General features: G+C 36.3%; 2 protein-coding genes across 2 annotated transcripts; one reads left to right on the top strand and one right to left on the bottom strand.

The window, feature by feature from the left end:
• Positions 1-139: 139 nt before the first annotated feature.
• LOC135619634 (protein GET4-like) lies at positions 140-18,606 on the top strand. The gene is made up of 12 exons (XM_065121833.1): positions 140-298; positions 931-1,010; positions 4,277-4,355; positions 5,030-5,111; positions 7,026-7,176; positions 7,259-7,349; positions 9,361-9,444; positions 11,276-11,322; positions 11,713-11,841; positions 16,444-16,528; positions 17,321-17,401; positions 18,133-18,606. Exons 1-12 carry the CDS (start codon positions 251-253, stop codon positions 18,139-18,141), a joined length of 966 nt encoding a protein of 321 aa, XP_064977905.1. The 5' UTR covers positions 140-250; the 3' UTR covers positions 18,142-18,606.
• Positions 18,607-20,676: 2,070 nt separating this feature from the next.
• Positions 20,677-21,589, bottom strand: LOC135636858 (abscisic acid receptor PYL4-like). Its single transcript, XM_065148968.1, has one exon. The coding sequence runs from the start codon at positions 21,401-21,403 to the stop codon at positions 20,792-20,794; it is 612 nt and encodes a 203-aa protein (XP_065005040.1). The 5' UTR covers positions 21,404-21,589; the 3' UTR covers positions 20,677-20,791.
• Between the last annotated feature and the right edge of the window lie 2,938 nt (positions 21,590-24,527).

Genomic DNA, 24,527 nt, shown 5'->3' with positions numbered 1-24,527 from the left:
TCATGTAATATCGTGACACAGCAGATGTCTTTTCACCTTTCGGCGATTGACCGTTGGATTTGGCTAGTGCCACGCGTACGTATCTCGTTTCTCTTGATCTACTATATAATAACTGGACCGTGACAATTTGGGCGGAGGCCGAACTCTTCGCAAATTCGCCTTCGCCTCCGGACTCTCGTCTCCCCCTGTCTCGATTCGATTCGATCCTGCCTCTCCCCTTCGAATCGGACGCGAGAAAACTCGAAGGACCATGTCGAGATCCAGAGTCAGACGCGGGGAATTACCCCCGCCGCAAGAGGTTTGGCTGAGATGCTCCTGTTCTCCTCTTCTTTTTCTCCCTCTTCTCCGTGCCACAAAGCAGACTTCGAGCAGTTTTCTCTTCTTTTCTTACGATTCCTCTGATTTTGAAACAAGAACCCGGTCCAAGACCTTAATCTTCTCGAATAAGAGAAAAAAAGAAAGCGAATCTAGATGGAAATGATTACAACTTTGAGGTATAAAAGGGAAATCTTATTGTTTAAAGGGTCGTCAAACCCAAGATTTATGGAGATTCTTTATATTGAATGTTCCAATCAAGAAATTTTGTCGCAGAACATTATAGTTTTGAGGGATAAGTAGGTCATCTTGTCGTGTCCAGGGTTGGGTGACTGAAGATTGCAGGAGATTTAATATTTCAAGTTTGCTTTTGAGGTGTAAGTAGGAAATCTTACCATTGCTAGGGCCGATAACTGAAGATGGTCCGAGACTCTTGATCTTGAACTCGCTTAACTAACTTTTTCCTTTTTATGATAGCCTGCTTGAGATTGCTCGATCCTGTTAACGAATAATATTGATTCATTATGCTGGTATCTTTTGTTTCAAGATTCTGTTTATAAATTTTTTGGTCGTAGTGCAGACGTTTATATGTTTAAGCTGTATATGTACTTGCAGACCATAGATAAGTTGGAGAAGATGGTAGATGCATGTAATTTCTATGAAGCTCAGCAGATGTACAAGTCCTTGAGTGCAAGGTGTGGATATGTCTCAGTTACATTAGACATTTTTTTGTCTATCCTTGCAAGTCATCATTGAAGTGGCTTTCATAGTTAGTGGTGATTTTGAAGTTCACAAGTTCGTCATATGAACATACTTGTAAAGTTCATTGATCTACTAGTTTCTTGTAGTTTAATTGTTTTAATGGTCGATTTTTCAGAGAAATAATATTTGGCATCTATCTATTTTTTCCTTCAATTTTCTTTTACGGGATGCATAAGTTAATTTTATGTATTGAAGGGAGGCTAAAAATATTGAGAATTTTAGAAGATATACGGTAACCGAGAAAAGATAAAGAAAGATGTAAGTTAGGCAAACCTTGATAGTGTATATAATAATCCAAATACTAAGTATGGGGAAAAAATATTTATTGAATTAAAGAAAATGAAAGTTGTATAAAGGAAGATTAGAAATTTATTTTATGTTAGATGTATAAAGGATGAAGATAAAAAGTTGCTTATTAATGATATGGAGATTAAAGAAAATGATTATTTTATTTTTATAAATTATTTAATGAAACATTCTATGATAAATTTACTTTAGAGAAAAAATAATGTGAAATTTAGATTTCTTATATTTATTCGTAAATTTAAAAAAATGCAGTATAGGAAGCTTTAAAGGTGATGATATTAGATAAGAGAATATCAGCTGATGACATCTCTATTGAGGTTTGAAAGAGTTTAAGAGATTAAGGGCTATATTTGTTGATTAATTTATTTAATAAAATTTTGAGTCAAAATAAGTCTAATGATTGAAGAGTTCTTTGGTACCAATTTATGAAAACAACATTTTAAATTGTTGAACTATATAGGAATTCAATGAGTCAACTTATGGAAAACTGAAAAATGATGATTAATGGCAGAATAAGATGAAAATTAAGTATTTTAGAATTAGTTTGATCTTATGCCTGGAAGGTTAACAATTGATGGTATTTAGTTATTGAGACAACTAATGAAGAAAATATAGTGAAAAAGAGATATATTTGCTTATAAGAGATATTTTCATTGACTTAAAAAACTTATTATAGATTTTATTAGGGTGAATTTTATAAAAGAAAGAAGAAACTAATAATTTTGTTGATGAATATATAAATATATATACACACACACACACAACACACACACACACACACACACACACACACACACATATATATATATATATATATATATATATATATATATATATATATATATATATATATATATATATAATTATAGGAGATCAAGGATCAACCTAAAGTATTCACATATAGGATAGACCCTCATGGTGTTATTTGCTGCCATTATTGTTCTTTTTGATGAAAAATTAGATGACATTAATTCTAAGTAGAACTAAGATTGAATATATGAAATGTAGTTTTAGAAATACTAAAAAAAGGAAACAAGTGTATAGTTAAGATGAATGAACAGAAATTTCCTATAATTAAAGTATTTAGGCACATTGAGTTTATTTTCCAATAGAAAGGATAGATAGATGAAAATGTTGTTTATAAAAAAGTAAATATTGGATAGTTAAAGTGGAGAGGAGAAATAGGCATTCTGGGCAATCATCTTGTTCCCCTTAGATTAAACAAATTATCAAATAATTATACATGCACTAGAATGTTTGGTAGCTAAGAAACAATAGGCACACAATGTTAGTATTATTTGAGGTAAGAATATTGAAGTGAATGTGTAGTTACTAGTAAAAATATAATAGGAAATATTTTGATTCAATAACAGTTAGGTGCTGCCACAGTAGAGGATGATATGGGAGCAAATAATCTAAGATGATATGACTATGTTCAAGGGGTCTGTAGATAAGGATTGCAATTTCATACCAGAGTACTATACCAGGCCGGCCGGTACATATGAGTTGGTACAGGTGTACTGACATACAGGACACTGGTATGTACCAAAGAGAGAAGAGGAAGGAGAAGGAGAGTATGAAGGAAGAAAGAGGAAGAGGAAGGAAGAAGAGGGAGGCGGTGAAGGAAGACAAGAAGGGAGAGATGAATGAAGAAGAGGAGGTAGTGAAGGAGGAGGAAGAGGATGGAAGAAGAGGCGGCAGTGGAGGAAGGAGGAGGAAGAGGGAGAAAGAAGAGGATGTGGGCAAGGAAGAAGGAAGGAAGGAAAAAAAAGAAGATGTTAGTGGAGGATGAGGAAAAAGAGGTGGTGGAGGAAGAAGGAAAAAGAGGAGGAAGAGGAAGGGGAAGAGGAGAAGGCATGCGGTGGCAGCATAGTGAGTGCGAGTGGTTGTAGGCCTTGTCGCGAGCATGAGAATCGTGCATACCTAGTCCATAAGCCTAAGAGGACAAAAAAAAGAAAAATTGAACCACGCGGTTTGGGTTAGTTACCAGTTGGTGGTTGGATCGGTGCATACCGATCTAACCGTGTCGAGATTTCAGTCCTTGCTATAGATGTGTTAGACAATGTGAGTCTATTAGGATTAGTCGGGTGAAATAGAGAGAGACCTAAGAAGTCTTCCCTGGAAATGGTAAAAAGATATATGATTGCACTCAATATTAGTTTATTATGATTAGTTGGGTGAAATAGAGGGAGACCTAAGAAGTCTTCTCTGGAAATGGTCAAAAGATATATGATTGCACTCAATATTATTGTAGATATTACATTACACAGAGCTTAGTTGTGGGACAAGATCCATGTACTTGGGACATTATGACTTGTTGGTGTCGAAGGGGAGTAAGTAGCAAATAGAATAATATGATGTGGAAGAAGAAAAGGAAAGAGAAGAGGGGACACATATGTTGCCTTTTTTTCTCCTTTTTTGGGAGTACCTTGGGTTTTATCCACATGAAAAAGAAACAGTTTCAGGTTATCTTTTCTAACATCAGGCAAATGTTAGTACCAGAAGGAAAACAAGTTTAGGATGGAGAAACTGTGTTATGGTGTGCCATTGTTTGCAGTGCATGCAGTACTATTTTGTTCCTTGCACATATAAGTATGTACCTTGAAATGCTGCTTCAGTGTACTGCATGCCTGCTTGACATGCATATGATGCAGTATGATGCTGCAACCTTAGCTCATGCACAACAGAAATACACACCTTTCTACCTTGCAGATGTTGTTTTGTCACATATATACAGCTCAGTGCGTGTGTTGTGGAGCCAGAATCTTAGTCTGTGTGTCTTCTTTTATACGATGATTTATGGTATCATTTCCACAATTGTGTTCATTCTCTAAAATATTAACCACTGACTTTCAGATCATTTTTGGTACCAATGCTTGTCAATTTGCAACAGATATGTAGCTGCTGAGAAATATTCTGAAGCCCTGGATATTCTTCAGTCAGGTGCTCTTATACAACTGAAGCATGGGCAGGTTATTTTCTTGACATATTATGTTTTAGATCTCTAGGAAAGAAAAAAAGAGACACTGGTGACATATATCTCAGAGTTTGACAGATGTTATTTAAGTTGTTCGTCACTTCTGATCTGATGTCATGATTTATTTTTTTGTAGAATTAATTAAAATATTTTGTTCATTTCAAGTATAATATTTAAGAGTTATGGAGGATTGCTTTTTTTTGTGACAAAAAACAAGAATAAAAAGTTTACTTGTAACTTGTAAGTATAAGAATAATTTAAACTAGCAACAAATAAGTTTGTCTGTTACACATGCATTTACAATTTCTGTTTGCCACGTTGGAAAAACACAGTTGAAGCAATTCATCTAGGTAGAACATTCTGATTCAGTGACCCATTTGTCCTTGTCAATCTCTTTTCTTAATACGGAAAGCTCAGGATTGTGACATACAGATCCAACATTTACATCCAGATATTATATATAACAGTCATCATTTGTTTAATAATTGAGCCACAGTTGTTGCACATTGAGTAGCTCTATTTGGGTTATCATGGAGCCTAAAGCAGATAATACCTGAGACAAAAGGAAACTAAAGAATGTTGCTTAACAACACAAAACATATTTTCTCCTGAAGGTTATTTCTTTGGTGATCCAACACTTTGCTCTAATATCATCTTAAACATATACAGGTTACTTGTGGAGCTGAGCTGGCTGTTTTGTTTGTGGAAACATTAGTCAAGGGAAAATATTCCTACAGCAAAGGAACTCTTGGTATGTTCTTGTTCTATTAGTGCAACATAGAATATAATTTTTTTTGCTTATTTTGTGAAGCGTTTATTATGTTTTGGAACCAAAACTTGTTATTCTCTTTTTAAACACACATAAATATCTCAGTAGTCATGAGTTATGTTGTTTACCTTCACTTTATCTTTAAAGGCCTTATGTTTTATCCTTTATAAACAATAGACAGCAGGTAACAATTTAACAGTCATTTGTGGGTGGTGATTTTTGTTAAAATCAATAACTGCCTGAGGACAGTGTAGACGACTGATGATAAAAGCGCAGCCTGGGGGCTTCATCTGCATTGTGCATTTTAGTTCAATTGCTTCTCCTCCTGTGGGGGTTTCTCCATATGTTTAGTTTAAATGCTACTAAATGCTTTCCAAGGTTAATTGCATGTTTAGAAACATTTTCATATGAATGTTAAATAACTTGGTTTTGTTTACCTGTACGTAATGCTTCTTGTTAAAATTCATTATGAAACAGTTATTCTCTATGATTTTCCTATGTTCAAATATAGGAAATTATGGCGCAGTCATGTTAGAGGCTATAACAAATCATCACGTGTTTAGGTTTCTCAAATAACTTTCGTGTTCTCAGGTAAAAGATCAATGAATGTGCTGTGATAGGTGTAACAGGATTAAATAGCCTTTACCTCTTTCGAAGCTAGCTTCAGTTGAGTATTTCCACTGCTGGTACACTGCTTTCTCTTTTGAATGGAAGGGTTCAAGATCCTCTGTAGCAATAGGCTTTTAGCTGCAACCCTGAGTGGCCAGGTAATCGTAGTTAGACTTTTTGGTTCCTGGTCCTAATTTCTTGAGCATCCGTCTATAGGTCTTTCTCTCTCCTTTTGTAGTTTTTCTACATGGTAGTTCCCATCAAAGATAGTTTGTTGTATCCAAACTCAAATTAGACCTTCTGTTGCCGGACCAACTATCTAATTGCCATATTTTTTTTCCTCAAATGATTTTTAACAGTGTGATCATAATCCTTAAATGTATTAAAATTAAATAATGTTGAAGATTAACATGTAAACCTCTCAATTCTCATAGAAGCTTAAAGTGATCCAAATCTCGGAGGAAAAGAAATTGAAACAAAATTATGAAAGCATACCAAACACGTAAACATTTAAAAATGTGATGGGAATACTGAATCAGTAATCAAATTAACATAACGTTTTGATTGACAAATAATTTTTGTTTAACCATCCTTTCAAGTGATTTGTTTTTCGGTATATCTTGTTCGATTGTGGCATCTAAGCCGGATGTTCCTCTCTGTTTGTACTTTATTAACATAACTATATATTATAATCTGTTCTTCTGCATCATAAGCTTACAGCTTCTCCTTAGTTTTTAACTCAGTTGATCCTTGGAAGTTCTGTATTTTCTCTTTTCTATTAGTGCACTTGTACATATCATTGTAGAGTCATTTTTTAGAATTATAACTGTGCTGGTAAATCTACAAATTTTCTTTAATATCCCCTATCAGAATATGAATCAGGGTGTTTTCTTTTGGTGGTATTGCTTGTGATATTGGTTAGCTTATACTTTCTAACACAACAAAGTATCTTTCTTTAAGGTTTTTAAGCCCTCACCAGATATAGTGGATTCTCTAGATAGCCATTTCATAGGTTACTGTCATTTATAGGTAACAAATTGTTTTATCTCAAGCATTCCTGCAGGGTGTTACTGCTGATGGTTCACGATGCCCATGACCCAGTAAACAAAAAGAAAATAAAAAAAAGATGATGATTAAGAAAGAAATAATTGAAGAAAAATAAACTTCTTTTAGGGACTTGATGAGTACAAAATGCACTTAGTTCTTTTTATGCTTTGCCATGTTAAAGGATTAAAGATATTTTTTCTAGCCTTTATCTGTTTGTGGTCTTGACTTCATCCAAGTTAGATCGTGTTAGGAAAATCTATGATGATTTCCCGAGGATTCCCATTCCACAGCATTTAGAGGATGATGGTGATATGCAGAAACTTTCAGAAGCTTTGATGGCTGCTAAAGTTCGTGTAGAGGGTTGCTCATCATTTTTGAGAGCTGCAATCAAGTAAGTTCACTTTTAGGTCTGGTATCATCAAGTGTGCATTACTCTTTTTATTCTAACAATAATATCCATTATCTTCTCTTAGGTGGTCATCTGAGTCTGGGGCTCCGAAAAATGGATCTCCCCAGTTGCATGACATGCTAGCAGAATACTTGTATTCTGAATCCCCTGAGCTGGTAAATTGAACTGACAATTTATCTTTTTTCAATTGAAAAGTTGTGAAAAAAGGATCTTTGCTTTTCTTGATTTCAATTTTCAAGAATGAATACTATGTTTCTTTACTAGCCTAGGTTAACAAAATATTGGTAAAGCATAAAAAATGTACAAGTGTTGATTTAGTTTTGTAGCGGTGTTCACTCACAATGTTTTAAGTCAACCCCATTAAGTTGAAACATGGGAAAAATTAAATATGTATCATTTTGCTCATATCCTTGTCATTGGCAAAAAAAGACTTTAAGTGAAATATGGGATGTGTGCAGTGTTTAGAGACTAGATGGATAATGTATCACATAACCAGCATTGGGGTGGACAAATTGTTTTAATGAGACAGTTTGGATGAACCAGTACTATGACCTCTTTACCAAACGGAAAGTGCACTTGATGGATCACTTTTAACTATGGAGGATTTGTTGCCTGACAGAATGCCTAGTCCAGGGTGGACTTTTAAGGTAAAGCTGTTGCAAACCAGTAACTAGCATATATTCTCTACAAACATGTAGAGCATTGGCAACCACCTTCTTGTGAATTGGAGTCAATTGACAAAATCTCCAAGGTTATTTTGCACTTAGCCTTCCTCATGGTTTGGCAAAGCTTGCCTCAGTGAAGGAATTTAACCTATACTCCTAGGAAAATTCATATATCCATGGGTCCCTGTTATCCCACTGTAGATCACAATCAACCATAGCATGAAATAATTCCCCCAGTAAGCCATAATGTCCCAACTATATAGGGTTTGTTACATGGACCTTTTTGTCAAAGCTGTGTAGTACAATATCCATAGTTGAACTAAAAGCAGTCAGATCTTTTTCTCTTGTTTCTATTAAAGTTTTCTAAAGTCTTTTTCTCATAGCACTGATCTTAATTGACTCACTTTTTGTAACCAAGGCATTTATAAGTCTCATTGGAGTGTATCTATGCTCTCTTCTTTTATCCTTGTTAGTAGCCCTACATATTTACCTCATCATCCCTACCTTTGTTTTATAAATTTATTTTTGTACATGTTAGTTTCCTAACCAATCAACTGTCTGATCCATAAAGCATGGTTGAGCTTATATTTGTCTTCTAATTTTTTTTAATCTGAAGGATATATGATTATTATACAAAACTACCAGCACTCCATTTTAACCATCCTGTTTTATTGTTTGAACAATAGATTTAGGATACCTAAATAATCATTGGGAGATATTCCTGAGCCATCTTTGAGAGAAGAATCAGGGTCCCAAGTCTTGATCAAAGAGGTAGAACATTGTCCAATTACAGGAGGCACACACATATGGTGTAAGTGAGTTGGGTTGTGTCTGATTAGTGGTCTCATTACTTTTTTGGCATTTGCATGGAAACCATGCCATAAAGTAGAAGGGTCTAGGAAACAGAATACTGGTAATTAAAACAGCAAAAAAAAATCAAGAAGAAATGGTAATTTTTAATCCAGTAAAATCATATGCATTGATGTTATTGACACTAAATAAGCTTCCCATATATTTTTTTTCACAAGTGGTCCCTTTTTTCCATGTTAGACTTCTCTTTACCTTAGTATACTTGGACTAAGTCCTACATAATAGATGTACGCTGAAGGAACTTTTATCTAAGTAACATATCTAATTGATAATTGAAGTCTTCCCAATAACAGCAATGTCTTCTGTTCATTCATATGCTTATTCAACCTTGTAAAGCCTGACTAGGAATTCTGATGTTAGCTTCCCTTTTCCTATATATCATGCTATGAATTTAAGCCTTTTCTGGTCCTTTTAGTGGCTTTTTAATCTGTAATTATTTGAGCCTTTTCTGGTTCTTTTAGTGTCTTTTTAAAATGTAATTCTTTGATATCAATTCATATGTTGTTTTTTAAACTGTCATTCTTTTATATTAATTCATATTACAAGGTACTACTAACCTATCCTGTTTACAAATTTTCCTCACTTTATTCATGCCGCCAGTATTAACCTCTGCATGCATAATGCTCTCCAGGACATGACTAAAGTGTCAAGTCACTTTGTTCGTGGAAGTGATCCTGAGAAGTTTGCTTCTGTTATAGTAAATTTTATGGGTAAGGTAAGGCTTCAGTAATTTATCTACTAGGATGGAGTTTATTTAAATGTTTATCTGGTTCCATCAATCTTTAAATTTGTCAAATGTTACTCTTGATTTTAAATCTGCCACTTCTTTCCTTAATGTACAATTCAATCCCATTTGTAATGGTTTACTATGTACAAATAATATATCTTTTCTTAGACAAGATTAGTTGATGCTAGATTGTATGCTAGTATTATATATTTTCTTATGAAAAATAGACATTACCCGGTACTTGCTGGTATTCACTGAAACTAATTTTCGTCAGTGCTTTTGAATTTCAGTAAGATGAGGTTGGCAAAAAGTATATAAGAAATATACTTAAAGTATTTGACATGTCAGATTTTTGATATTTTGTCTTATTTGTGATGTGTAGTGGGCTGTCATGCATGGTCATCAAAATCGATTCAGGACCCGGTCAAGTCTTGGGTCATTGTTGGTCGGATGGGCAACTAGTTGGACTCCATGTTTAATTTAAAATATTTTAAAATATTAAATAATTAAAAATATTTTAAAATATTAAATAATTAATTTTTTAAAATATATTAAATAATTTAAAATATATATAATTAAAATATTAAAACTAATAAAAAAAGAAAAGTTGCATAGGTCGTCATGCATAGTTATCACAATCGAACCATGAAGCGATTGAGTTGAGCCTTTTGCTGATCGGATCGATGGGTCAACTAGTCAGATTTTATGTTTAATTGAAAAATATTTTAAAATATATTAAATAAATTAAAATATTAAACTAATTAACAAAATATAGAAAATGATAAAAATGATAATATCAACCAACATTATAATCATAAATGTTTGTCCATATTAAATAACAAATGATAAAATCTTAGTAGTAATTATGTTAATCCAATCCAAAATCAATTGTTTAATGACACAGAAGAAATAGTTTGTCTAACATAATCATCATGACGTAAATAGTGTATATGCATGAATTCTTTATCAGGATGGACACTTTTAGTCAAATAGTGTATACGCATGAATTCTTCATCAGGATGAACACTTTTAGTCAAATAGTGTATACGCATGAATTCTTCATTAGGATGGATACTTTTAGTCACCAAAATACCATTCGGTAGTTTTACCCCAAGGAGTCAATTTTATATTATGATCTGAATTTTCAAACTCATCTTTGTTTGTTACAATATTTGTTTTATTCTACTCATGTACATTTTGGTCCTGAAATCCAATTTTTCTTATATGGCGAGCTCTAACTTGATCTCCATCATCTTCTTCATCATCATTAAAATCCAAGTCATCAAGATTGGGTGTATCATTTGTCATATTTAAGTAAGGCTAACCCTGATTTATTTTTCAGTAACCCTAATTTCATGATTGACATTAATAATAAAAAATTTAAGGGCATTTAAGTAATCTTTTGTTGTATTACAAAATCAAATCAGTTCTATGTAACCCAATTGGTTCAAGCGGGTTGTCCAAAATCCAGTCGAGTCGATCTGTTCACTCGGTTTTTCAACACATCTGATCCAATAAGTGAATCAGATTGGTTAATGGTCCCGTTCTCGAATTTTCTGGTTCGACCACTCAATTTGATTTGGGCCTGATAAATAAGTTGTCATGTTTTGATTTCATTGGTTTCTTCTTTAGCTTTTAGGATGCCTTTTCTTGATGGATCATGAATTGTTTGATGCCAATATGGCTGTTAATGAAATGCATTTATACATTTATTATTCTCCGCTCTTCTCTCAAACCTAACCACCTACCTCCCAACAAATTGATTTGTGAAGCATAACTAAGCATAAGACGTTTTACCATTTTTTATCTCTTTGCTCAGTGTTATCCAGGAGAGGATGATATCGCAATTGCACGTGCAGTCCTGCTGTAAGTTTTTAACATCAGATACTTGTCTGTAGTTCCTATGTTTTACAAAATTGGTGTAATGGATTTTATCTTTTGGTAATTGAATTTTTTTCTTGCTTCTAGATATCATGTTTTCCTTAGTTTTGTTGCTGCAGAAACATAGCATAACTAAAGAAATTCTTGTTTTGTGGATAATTGGACGTGTGCTATAGACGTGATAATGAGCAGTGCTATTTAGTTGAATAGGGTTATTCACTTATTTGATCTGCCTAAGTAACTTTTTCTGTGGTAATATATTGTAATTCCAAGACCAAAGAGCACTGTCATGCGATGTTACATGCGCCTGGACAAATGTTTTATCTTGAACTGCATTTGTAGTATCTCTCTATCATTATTTTATTATTTTTATAGGTATCTATCACAAGGAAATCTTAGAGATGCAAACAACCTCATGGATGAGCTTAAAAAGCAACTGGAACAGAAGCAACTTGAAATACCACACTCAGACTTGATCCAGGTTATTGGATATCTGTTGCGGACGTAAGTCTTCTCCATTGCATTTTTCCTTCTAATAAACTAAAGGATACTTGAATTTGGTTAACCTTTGTTTATGTGAAGCTCTTAGCTTTGCATTTGCAGGATAGAATGCTGGAACTATATAAGAGAAACTTCCTTGTTTTATCTTTGGTGCAATCAAAAGCCTACTACTGCCATGGTTTCAAATTTCGCCCATTGGGTGGTATTTACTGGTCATGGCTTGAACTAGCACACGGATGGCAGAACTGGTCTTTTTCCATTGATCCTTGCCTCATGCAGTGCACCACCCGCTGCCCCACCTTTCCTCCCAATACTTCCTCTCCTCCTCCTCTGGTGCATCTTTTCTTTTTCCTAGTGCACTTTTCTTATCCCTCTTTTTCTTCTCCTCCTACTCTGCTCCTCTTCTTCTGCTCCTCTCATTGTCAACTGGAATATCACTTTCTCGGTACCAACTGTATGTTGGCATACCATGTGTCAGTATATCGGTATATACTAGACTAGTACCAGTCCAGCCAGTAACCATTATGGGTTCTGGTACCGAAATTTTAAACCATGACTGATTTATATCATCCAGTACTTTACTAAATTGCCCAATATCGATACCGGTCCTTGGATGGGTTGGTACAGTACCAATGTGGTTGGACATACCATGTGTCAGTACACTTCCATATCAACCATTGTGGGTGCAGCTCGTGGAGGGGAGAACTGAGCAAAAGAGAAAAGGGGAGGTAGAGAAGGTGGAAGAGGAGGGTGACACATTGGTAGGAGGTGGTGATGTGACAATGATGCCATGGGGAGGAGAAGGCTGTGGCAACATGGGGGGAAAGAGGATGTGGCAGTAATTTAGCAAGGAGATAAAGGAGGCAGAGGAGAGAGAGGAGAAAAGAATAATGACTATGACAATGTTAGGATCCCTTTATTTTCTGAGCTTTAAATAATATTTTATTGAGTTTGTCTAGCTCAGTAATAATCAGATAGGGGTTTATTTGATATTTATTTATTTATTAGGAGTCCAAGTCCTTATGAACTCAGGGGTGGAACTCTATAAATATGGATATATCTGTTTTTTTAATCTATTTATGAAATATTATTCCAGTCTTTTGACAAACCCTAGGAGGTCGCTCCTCTCGAAGTGATCATCCTTTTTCTCTCTCTTCTACGATAAAACCTTAGGGGCTCCATCTGCAGCTATCATCATCATAAAAAAAAAAAAGAAGAGAAGAAGCTGACAGTCGCCCCATCTCGCTCGAGCGAGAAAGGGCCACCGTCGCTGCTCCTAATCCTTGACGTCTCGTTGCAGTTCCTTATCCCCTTCCAACAGCGCTCCTCCGAGCCCTCAGCAGTCGTCGTCGGCAGTCGCCCCATCCTGCTCAAGTGAGAAAGGGCCATCGTCGTTGCTCCTAATCCTCGGCGTCTCACCCACGCAACGACAGAAACAGGGCAAAGCCCCCATCGCCTCCTCACACCTTCTGTCGTAGTTGCTGATCATCGTTGTTTCCTCCTCCGTTGCTAACTAGTCGCTCGATCGTCGCGGCTTCCCAATCGAGCCCTTCCTTGCTCGACGTCCGTTGCTAACCAACCGTGCAATCGCGATGATTTCCCAGATGACCCCTTCTTCCCTCCCTTCGCTGTCGTCGCCACGCTTCCTGTGCGACTCATCTTCGTCTCCTCTGCTCTTGCTACAAACACCGCTGTATAAAGGCTACGGTTTTCATAGGGACCCTTGGCGCTCCCACAACCTTCTTTCCCGCCAGCCAGTGCCCATCCTAACCGTGTGGTCGCAGCATCCCGTCCCGCCACAGTTGTGTGATCTCCTCCCAAAGACCACAGCGAGCCCTCAGCGGTGCTGCTCCCAGCCTCTCGGTGCCCAAGGCTTCATCGATATCCTCGCAGCAACCCTTCACTCCCACAGTGCTGCCACCGATTGTCGTCACAGCAATAGCACCGAATAGGGCAATGCTGATGCCCTTGACTCGACATCAGAAAGAGGAGTTGGGGATTACAGATCTGCAGTCCTACGTAATGGCTACCGACAACTCATTTAAAACCCAACTTGAAGCCTTGGAAATTAGGTTTAAGAACCGACTGTAGGAAACCCTTAATGATTTCAAAAGGAGCATATTGGAGAGCTTTAGCAAGTTTCAACAAGATGAAAATTCAAGTCTTATGTTGAATCGATCTGGAGACACGGGAAAAAGGAACCAAGAATAGGACATAAGCTATCCACGTATAAAGGTGGAATTTTCGTTTTCATAGAACTCCAGAAGAATCCAAGGTGGAAATAGCTTCAATCCAACTAGATAGCGATGCAATCCAATGGTATGATTGGTACGAAACCTGCCACGGGGTCCCTTCGTAGGAGCAATTTAAGAGAGAGCTTCTCGTTCGCTTTGGACCATCTAAATATGAGAATGTTGATAGACAGCTTGCTAAAATTTGTCAGATTTCTACAGTACTAGAATATGATAGCAAATTTGAACGATTGTTAAATCAAGCCAGAGACTGGTCTGAATGGCAACTGGTGGGAACATTTATCGAATGACTTAATCCAGATATCTAATGTAAAGTCAAAGCTCACCAACCCGACACTATGACAGTTGCAATCTCATTTGCACATTTGCATGAAGAAAAATCAGCAGGGAGAATCGTTGAAACAGAAGTGACAACAAACAGATGATCAGTAAGTCAGTTGCCCCATATATTCGTAGCTGAAACCCTAACACCCGAAGACTAACCCGAGAAGAACTCAAGGAAAGATCAACGAAGGTTTTATGTTGGCACTGTGATGAAAAGTGGAGTAGGGAGCACCGATGTAAACAATGACAAATTCTGATGATTGAACCAATTGAGGAGGAACTAGAAGCTGACAATATGGACTCCGATTATGAAGGCATGGATTCTGATGAAGATGTTGGACCTATCATACATACAGTGCAAACTATGAAAGTTGGAGGAATTTTGGAACATCAACATATTACAGTTTTTATTGATACTGGTAGCGCTAACAATTTTATGGACAGTAAGGTTGCTAATTGATTGGCCTACCACATTCTAGGCTGTGACAAATTCAAAGTAAGGTCGCTGATGAATGGATTTTAACTTGTGATAGCAAGTGTTCGAAGATAAAATTGATTATAAAGGGCCAAGAGTTACTTGTGGATTTCCTTTTGCTACCATTGAAAGACTTTGAAGTGGTGCTTGGAATTGAATGGCTATCAACCCTGGGTGATGTTTCTTGAAATTTTTCTAAACTAATTATGAAGTTTTTTATTAATGAAAAGCAAGTGATCCTAATGGGAAAACGTGGAAGTAAGGTCACAACTGTCACTAGCCATCGGATGGAGAGGGTTCTTCAGAAGACTCTAATGGCTACTACACCGAAAGGCCAGCCTATTATTTACACTATCAAGAAGTGGAGATCGTACTTACTTGATCAACGGGTTATGATGCGTCGTAAATATCCTGAGACCGAAGTGTTGAAAAAGAAGCTCCTAGAGTTTGATGCTGCTCAGCCTGGAGGACAAGGCTAATTTGAAAGGAGAGGAATTGTTAGGATCCCTTTATTTTCTGAGCTTTGAATAATGTTTTATTGAGTTTGTCTAGTTCAGTAAGAATCGAATAGGGGTTTATTTGAGATTTATTTATTTATTAGGAGTCCAAGTCCTGATGGACTCAGGGGTGGAACTCTATAAATATAGATGTATCTGTTTCTTTTCATCTATCTATGAAATATTATTCCAGTCTTTTGACAAACCTTAGGAGGTTAATTCCCTCGAAGTGATCAAGGAGGTTGATTCCCTTGAAGTGATCATCCATTTTCTCCCTCTTCTTCTACGATAAAACCCTAGAGGTCTTATCAGACAATTGTCAAAACTTCTATATGGTTTCCCACCATAAATGCTGATGTCTAGAAATTTTTCTACAATTTGATGCATATACATTTATTGTCACCTCTATTCAAAAATATATTTGCATGCTTTCACATGCTTCTATACAAACCTTATGTTTGTGGAAAGATTTATCGTCCTTTTTCACATTGGCTTTTTCGCTAAAGTTGTACATTTCTTTTTGCACTATTGGTCAAGGTATGCAATACCGTACCGTACCGATGTTTCGCTGTTGGCTCGGTATGGTACGGTACCGTGTACCGCTCGGTACACCAGGGCGTATCGAGCAGTTTTAAATATTTCTTCCTCTTACTGTAGCACTGTAACACTACTATAGTATAGCATTGTAGCACTGTAGCACGTTCCGTCCGGTAGCGGGCAGTCCGTGTACCGGTATGCCGTCGGACCGGTACGTACCGCCTGTACCGAGCGGTACCATTCGAAATTGCATACCATGCTCTTGGTGCTTGAAAATGTGGAACTGATCTCCTATATGGAATTGCTAATTTGTCGATTGAAGAAACTTCTGCATGCTCTAAGTGCTAGAGCATGAGCAACTTGATTTGTATACTTGATTTATATATATGCAATGATGAGTTAGTTGTCTTTTTCTTATTAAGTATTTTTTGTCAATGTAATTATTTTGTTGCATGATGGTATTACATAATATGTTTATCCATATATGCAACTGATCATCAATCTGTGTCATGTGAATCAGGTTGGAAAGAGATGCTTTTCCACTGTTTAAGATTTTAAGGCAGAAGTACAAGTCAAGCATAGACCGGGAAACTTTGTTTGATGAGGTAATATCTTTTTCCTTGAATAGGTTAGTATTTTCTAATGAAACATGCTAAATCTGCTTCCAAAAAAAGGTTAAAAATCATGACATACCTGTAGGATGTAGCAGTACCTTTTCCTTCAATCTCACCTCCTGTCTTCTGAGACTTGGCAAGGGGTGGCTTGGAAGTCCTGAACTGTCAAATAAAAGGGAGTTAGTGATAAACATTTAACGTAAATGTCAGTTTTAGTGGACTGACACTCCGAAAGTTAGGTTTAATTCTTTGATTCATACTTATTTAGGCTGGTTTGCCCCAAATAAATAGTGTGCATTGGTCACTGTGACATGGTGTCAAGGCCCTCTGTTGGTGCTATCAACATGTCAGCACAAGATGTTTCACATGGTACCACAGTTACAGCCTTGAGCAGATGTTAGTGTGTATTTTTTTATTTGAGACCTAATAGAGTGAATCTTGAAACTAATAGTCATTGACTAATTTCATTGATGGTGTCATAGAAAATGAAATATAATTTGTAGCAATAAAAAACACTTTTTTTATATTAGTTTGTTTTAAGTCCATTGTCGCTGAGGCAAGGCCCGGCACAATGGTGAGGTTGCTCTTCTGTAACCTGGATGATCGTGGTTCAAAGCTTAGAAATAGTCTATTTGCTTGCAATGTTAAGGCTTCATATATTGACTGTACTCGAACTGCACATTGGTGGGAGCCTGCACTTGGATTGTGCTATATTATATACATTTAAGCTCTCTGTTGCACTGGTATTTTGCTGATTATTTGGTCTACCTGATAATCCTGTAGCTATTAGATGAAATCGCAGAAAGGTTTTATGGTGTGCGACGCAGAAGTGGCCTGCAAGGCATCTTTGGTGATCTCTTTAAGGTGGGCTATGATATATATTGATTTTAAGTGATACTGGTTATCCTTGTTTGTTTACTAGGAGATATGTGGATGAGTATATAATGGTACTTTAAAATGCAGTACTCTAAACAAGAACCATATATGATTTATAAACTCAGCAGTATGGCAATGATTTCAAAGATTTCAATAAAAACTCAACTGACGTTTTCACAACTGAAAAGTTCTGCTCCTTGTCTCGTATTCTTTTGCTTCCAGAGAACACTTATGTGATCTGACTTTCATCTTATATTAAATTTTAAATCAAGAACAAAATGATATCTTTTGAAGTGAATGCTTCTAGGCAAGATTATATCCTTGTGTGAGAGACTGTGCACTATCGGTTTTAACCAATAACTTGTCTTGTATTCTAAGAGGCATAAAAAGGCTGATAAGCTGCTAAAGGAATATACTTCTTAGTTCTTACAAGGTTTGACAAATAAACTTTGTATTATTATATGATTTCCTTTTTTACATGCCAGTTTCTTGTAATGTTATCCTAAAGTTTACATGTGAAAGTTGCTTTAGCAAAAACAGTATGCTCCTGCCACAGTAGTTGCAGGGTTAAGATGGTCTATAGGAAAAGTCCTTTTAGTCTATAGAATGCATATATGGAACATTGAATGGTGATTTAGTTTTGACAGAAGGCCCAGTGATAATTGTTCTTTGTTTTATACTCATAAAGAAGGTAGTAACTAATTCAACTTTTGCTGCAGATGATGTGAGGGCTGGCTTCAGTGTGAAGGTTATATTCGAGTCATTAAGATTTCCCCTTCTCTTTTCTCTTTCCAAAGAAAGTGCAGAGGACATTTGAATGCCATGGCAAGATGCATCCTATGTTTAATTCTTGGAAGGAAAGGATTTCCCTGTAGCTGGTTTGCGATAAAGATGAGAAGATCTGGATCGATGAGCTGAAAGATGCCAAAGAGGATGGGTTATGGAGCATTCTTTGTGCGTAAGGGATATTTCTCTAATATCATGATGAATTATGAATGATTGGTGCCTCCAATTTCTGAATTTCTTGATATATGTCTTGTGTGGTGCTTGATTCTTGATATTACTAAGAATTATGTTGGAGTATAGTGTTTCATGGATTTGTGCCACCCTCTCTGTTAAGTTGAGATTCAGGCTAAGCGTTTTTTGTCTTTTGATGCATTTATATAAATTATGAAATGTTTTCAATATATTAAGTCTCTGCGTCTTATTGGTGTTGGATTTAAGCATGACTTCCACAAATATTTCTGGTGATCAAGTAATACTTCAGATTAATGATCAATCCCTTTGTAGATTGTTCTTACAAAAAAATAAGATGTGGTTAAATCTTGTTGCTTGTTTACTGTATATCAAAATGTAAATATTTGATTATTACAAAAAAAAAAATATATGTTAAACTTTTTCCATATCTGATTCCATATCTCCCCAAGAATAGGATTTGAAATCTCTTTCCTTCCATTCAAACTCAAATAGTAACAATCATCTAGTCCCATTCCTGTAAGTGCCACCTTAAATTTTGCTACAAGAACATCTATTAACACAAGTGTACAAAAGCTTTCATGCATGAGAAGAATAATTCACCAGTTGATTCAAGAGAGATGTTGGAGAGGTGAACTTCACTGGTCACCCTACAAGCAACTTGTGCTGGTCCTTCACATTTGCAGTAATAAGGTGGAGAGTGGGCACCAAGTTCCACTGATCAGTGTAGAAAAAGAACCAAAACAGGCCAAAGACAAGGAATAAAATTCATGATTCCTCAGACATGCACTGGACATGATATGGTGGAGCCAACTGCCTCTTATCTGTCAGATTTAAACCCACCCATCCTGGGAATCTTTCAACAACCTGTCCACAATATCTGTTCCATCAAAATAATTATCCAAATGAAAGATAAAAATAAATTATAAGTAACTGCACCCTTGTAATGTCAAATATGGATGCAAGTTTGAGCTACTGTTTCCAGTGATACGCTTTATTCTTGTGAATCAATCAAACAGCGAAGCTTGTCAGCTGACAATGAACATGAAATGGAATCCTTCATGCTTCAGTCAGCTGTGATAGCCTAGTAATTCTTCTTCCCAGATTATATGAAATGATCCTTGCCTCTTTTAAATTGCAGTCTAGCTAGAGAACAAATATTGTAGCAGTAAAGCCTCCAAATTGCTCTAATTTGTAATTGGAGAACGGTGTCTTTCTGTCAGTTGGTTCCCTAATCCTTATGTTGATCTTTTGTATTTGAAGGTTAAAAATCGAAGGATGAGAAGGAGAACAAGAACACTTCCAAGAACAACACAAAAATCGATTCAGGCATTTGATGACTGAATCAGTCCCCTGTGACCGTTGTACCACCACTGAAAGAAGTGTATGTATGTATGTTACTTCACCTTTAGACCAACAAGCCACTACCTTTTTCACTTTGTATTATTCACTATTCATTCATTGATTGATTCATTCCTGTAAACCCACCCACCATTTAACCTGACCCACTGTGTGGTCAATTCTGAGTAAAGGCTTTGAAAGTGATTGATGTACACGAGGAGTAGGGGGCTCAATCCATAAATTAGAGGGTGATAGGAACCAGTGAAGCCCAGCCATTCCCACTTGCAGGCACAAGTTGCAGACCATCCCCATTTCCTGGTACCAAGCAGAAATAATGCATCACAAGAAATTGCAACAAGATGGCAAAAGAGGGACAAGCGAAGGACAGTGGCAGATACAAAGGCCAAACAAAGGAACCCCAACTTGCCTCTTGTCCATCACCAACTTGAGGTTATCAGCAGCAAGTTGCAGAGGTAGAGCCAGCTGCTGATTCCCCGTCACAGGAAAGTAATACATTACATTACATTACATATCTTAAAATATATATATATATGTAAATGTAATTTTATGCAAGTTTGAAACCTCCTGTGACTAAAGAAATTAGGGCAAGAATTTAAAACCTTATCATGCATCAGATGAGCACTGACTAAATAACAACTCCTTTCTTTGTTCAAATGTAGCTGCAGATGACTTTGAAGGGATGACACCTCAATCTTTGAATAGAAAATTTGTGTTCTACTACTTCGTGCTTGGGGAAGCCATTAAGGTAAAGCTTTGTCTGCTTTTCTCCAAATAAATGACACTCAACCAAAATTGTTTTTTGCTTACTATTATTAATTTTTTCAAGGAATTCATCTTTTTAAGGTGAATAATATGATCTTAAAAAATTGTCGAACGTTAATGCCACTTTTTATGTGAATTGTGTTTGCCACAAAAGAATCGAAAAGTGGAGAGGAGAAATATTATGATTTTTATTTCGTGAGCTGTACAACTGTGTTTCCTACACTAAGCAAAAGATGAAGAAGACAGAGACAAGGGACAGGCCAGGGAAGAGGAGGTGGATCACGGGGTCGCCGTCGGCGCGGCGGCGACGTGGCGCCGGTGAAGGGCTTCGGCGGTGCGCGCCAGGGATTGGAGGTTGCACTTGACGATGGTGTCGACGAACACGCGCGTGTCCTCCCTGGTGTTGCCCGGCGGCACGTCCACCACGTACGACTCCACGACCTCAGTGCCGCCGCCGCCGCCCGCTGTTGGGTGAAGCGTGGTGACGGACCGGTAGTTGGCGAGGCGGTGGTCGCCGCCGACCACCCGGAAGCTGAGCACGTGGTGCTCGTCGTCCAGGACCTCGAGCCGCTCGGTGCTGGTCGCCGCCGGCAGGCCCGACACGACGCGCACCTCCCGGAGCGTGCCCACCCCGCCGTTGCCGCCCACGACGCGGCAGCTCTTCACGAAGTGCTTGTACGCCTGCGGCTCGTCGAAGCGCCGCACCACCGACCACACCGCGCCAACCGGCGCCACCACCGCCTGCACTACCGCCGAGCAGCACTGCTTCGGTCCCGCCGCGTGCTCGTGGTGCCTCGCCACCGCCTCCGGCAGCGCGTGCGCCGTGCACCGCTCCACGGCGGTCACCATTTGGAATTGGGTGGACGGCTTGGGAGGAGGAATGGAAGGCATGTCTCCTTCACTTCAACCTCCTCCTCTCCAACCTTCCTTCTTATACAGCAAGGACTGAAAAGAAAATAAAAGGAAGAATTAAGGGGAAGAAATGAAAAGATTAGCCAAAGTTGTTGGCTTGGGGTGGGAGATGAGCAAAGGAGGGAGGATATAAATAGTGAATGTGTTGGCAAAGATTGGAGGACTCAATAAATTTATTTTTTTATTATTATAAATCTAAAAGTCTAACTATTGGATTCTATTTAATAATATATAATTCAATATATAATAGGGAAATTTGGATTTGAAGATGTGAGTGGGGTTTCATAAACGAAATCAAAGGTGAAGATGATATATATATATATATATATATATATATATATATATATATATATATATATATATAATGCAATTTGCAGGAGGGATATGAGGTTTGCAGTTGGTTTTCAAAAAGAAATTTAAGGAGAAGAGGATGTTATTTTCTAAGAAAAAATATATAAATGTAAAGGACTTATTGTTGGATCACAATGCAAATGGGGCAAGTGGATTGTGCCAAATGTAATTTTAGTAAGATGATAAGGATTGAACATTTGGGGTGGGCTTTCTGAAAGGGGATTTAAAGAGGGAGGGGATTAAAATATAAGTGTCATTAAGTCATTTGATATATGTTGTTTATTCTATTTCATGTCTTATTTGACCACACCATAATTGTTGTTTAGGGTCCTTTGAATTGTCTTCAAATTAAAATCAAGATGAAGTATAGGAAAGTGAAAGAGAGAGTAGAGTTTGACTAAGTTGGATAAAAGAGAAACCTAAATATAGAATTAGATGGATATTGTGAAGGAATAAAAGTAGTGACATTAAGTAGTGCTTAATATGTAGTTTATAATTTTTAATTTTTTACAATATAATTTAATTTAATTTAATTTAATTTTTTTAATATAATTTAATTTCAATCACTATCATTTTATCCAAAAAAAATTAAATTTACATTTGTACATATAAGATTATTTGATTTATTTCATTAACAACTCTATCCCTAATAATAAAATTGCATTTGTACAAGCTAGGTCTAAACTAGCTTGACTTTTTCCAGACAATTTAGAGTGCCCTAAACATGTAATTTAGGGACTTTTAAGAGGGAGTGTATGGAAGTAGAGAGAGAGAGAGAGAGAGAGAGAGAGAGAGAGAGAGAGAGAGAGAGAGAGAGAAAGAGAGAGAGAGAAAAGTGCCATGAGGTCACTCTTCATATGCGCACCTGCCAAAATGGGTGGTTGTGATAAGCTTTTAATATGTGATTTGCTCTGTTCCATATCTACTTGCATCTCAACAAAGTTGCTATTTAGGGTCCTTTGGGTTGTCTTGAAAAAGTCAAAATTAGACCCCAAATATGAAGAAGGCCAGTGATCTCAACAAGGTTGCTTTTTTGGACTTTCTTCTTATGTTTTCTTGGCTATTGACCAAGTTTAAGATACATATAAAAAATGAAACAAGCAAATATTTCATAATTATCTTTGTTTTTGGTAGATCAAATGTTTCATCACTTTGAAACAAACAAAGCAGTATCCAAAAGAAACAAAATTGTCTGCTGAAACCTTAAAGCACTTAAAAAGTATATGCAGCTTATTAATAATTCAAGTTATATGTCTGTTCCTAGAAAATTTAGGTATTCTTGAACACACACTCCTTGTGTTCTTCTGTGCTGGACATATCAAATTGTTCAGTATTTTCTACAGAATTTAGCACATTAATAAGACATTACCTTATGACATGGATCATACTTTTTGTTCAACAAGTGAATTTTAAACTATATTCTGAAAAATAAAATGAATCTTGCAGCTCACTGATACAGTTCTAAATTTCTTCCACTGACATAAGTGCACAGAAAAAAAGGAAACTGATAGTATAAAGAAGTCATTGTGAAGTTTATTTCACTCTCTTTTCTTCTCTTTTAATCTAATTTTCTAAAACCAATAGGAATTCAGACATAGAAACAGCAATTAATACTGAAAAATAAGACAAACTAAAGCAGAAAACCTCAGTTCCTATTGTGTTCAATTGTGTAGATATTATCGATCTAATTATATATTACTTCCTCTAGTTAGATTTTTTAGTATCTCAATACTTAGACTTAAAAAGTTTATATTAAAATCTCTATAATTATGAAAGTAAAATATTTAACCTTATTTACCCTAATACTATTAGTTTTACTGATGAAAAATATAACACGTAACAGTACGTGCATATTAAAAAACAATGAGCAAAAAAATAATTTCAATGTTAGTGACAAATGATGACAGTTAGGAATAACTATCGTAGTGGTGATCAATGAGATCAATGCGATGATCAATCATACCAATATCGATCCAAACATCTACTATGGATCTTATAATTAGATGTATAAAGAATATATTTGGATAACTCAAAAGTCTTATAATTGATCTTACATAATAAATATTTTTTTTTTTAAACATAGGTAGGGAGTTATTGAACCACAATAAATGTTATATCAACTTTCTAACATATTTTTTATTATTAATTTTCTGATTTCTATTTTGATTTGTCAAGTTTTCTCTTCTTCCCCAACATTTCTTGTGATCAATTATTTAACATTTTTGGCTCTCATTAAGTTTAGGAATACAAGTGTCATTATTTCTTAATAATTATAGATACAAGTGTTATTATTATTATTATTATTATTTATATTTAAAATCTGTGATAATATAATCATTTTGGTTTTTTCTTCTTTTTTATTTTGATGAAAGAACCACAATTGGCTCCCTATGATCTATTCTTGGCTTTGCTAGAATAGAATACTTCCGGATTCATGTGGGCCGGCCCATTGACTGTTCTTGGGCTTCATTAACCGCAAGTGATGCTGGTTACGGTTGTTTGGTCAAATAAAGTCTCAAGGGTGGAACGAGAAAGCCTAACCTAACCACAGTTAAGCGGACTAAGTTAATCGAAACCAAAGGAACCATTTCAATCATAGGAAGTCGAAGGGGCCATCCTTATAGAGGGAAAGCTTCCTTCCCTCGATTGAAACAGTGAACATATATACCCACCACATTCCCTCCCTATTGACATGCTTTGGAAAGAATATTACAGACAGATATGGACAAATATATGGTTTTGTGAGTGAGAG

Source organism: Musa acuminata, chromosome BXJ1-3 (genome assembly GCF_036884655.1).
Source record: "Musa acuminata AAA Group cultivar baxijiao chromosome BXJ1-3, Cavendish_Baxijiao_AAA, whole genome shotgun sequence".
In the NCBI taxonomy this organism is placed as follows: Eukaryota; Viridiplantae; Streptophyta; class Magnoliopsida; order Zingiberales; family Musaceae; genus Musa; species Musa acuminata.
Note: the sequence above shows the minus strand (reverse complement) of the source record. Positions and strands in the feature narration are given on the sequence as shown.

Bases quoted from the DNA above. Each gene is read 5' to 3' on its own strand.
- LOC135619634 (XM_065121833.1), top strand. From the start codon at position 251: ATGTCGAGATCCAGAGTCAGACGCGGGGAATTACCCCCGCCGCAAGAG. The intron at 4,356-5,029 runs GTTATTTTCTTG...AAACATATACAG, and splicing joins TACAACTGAAGCATGGGCAG to GTTACTTGTGGAGCTGAGCT. The intron at 11,842-16,443 runs GTAAGTCTTCTC...CATGTGAATCAG, and splicing joins ATTGGATATCTGTTGCGGAC to GTTGGAAAGAGATGCTTTTC.
- LOC135636858 (XM_065148968.1), bottom strand. From the start codon at position 21,403: ATGCCTTCCATTCCTCCTCCCAAGCCGTCCACCCAATTCCAAATGGTG.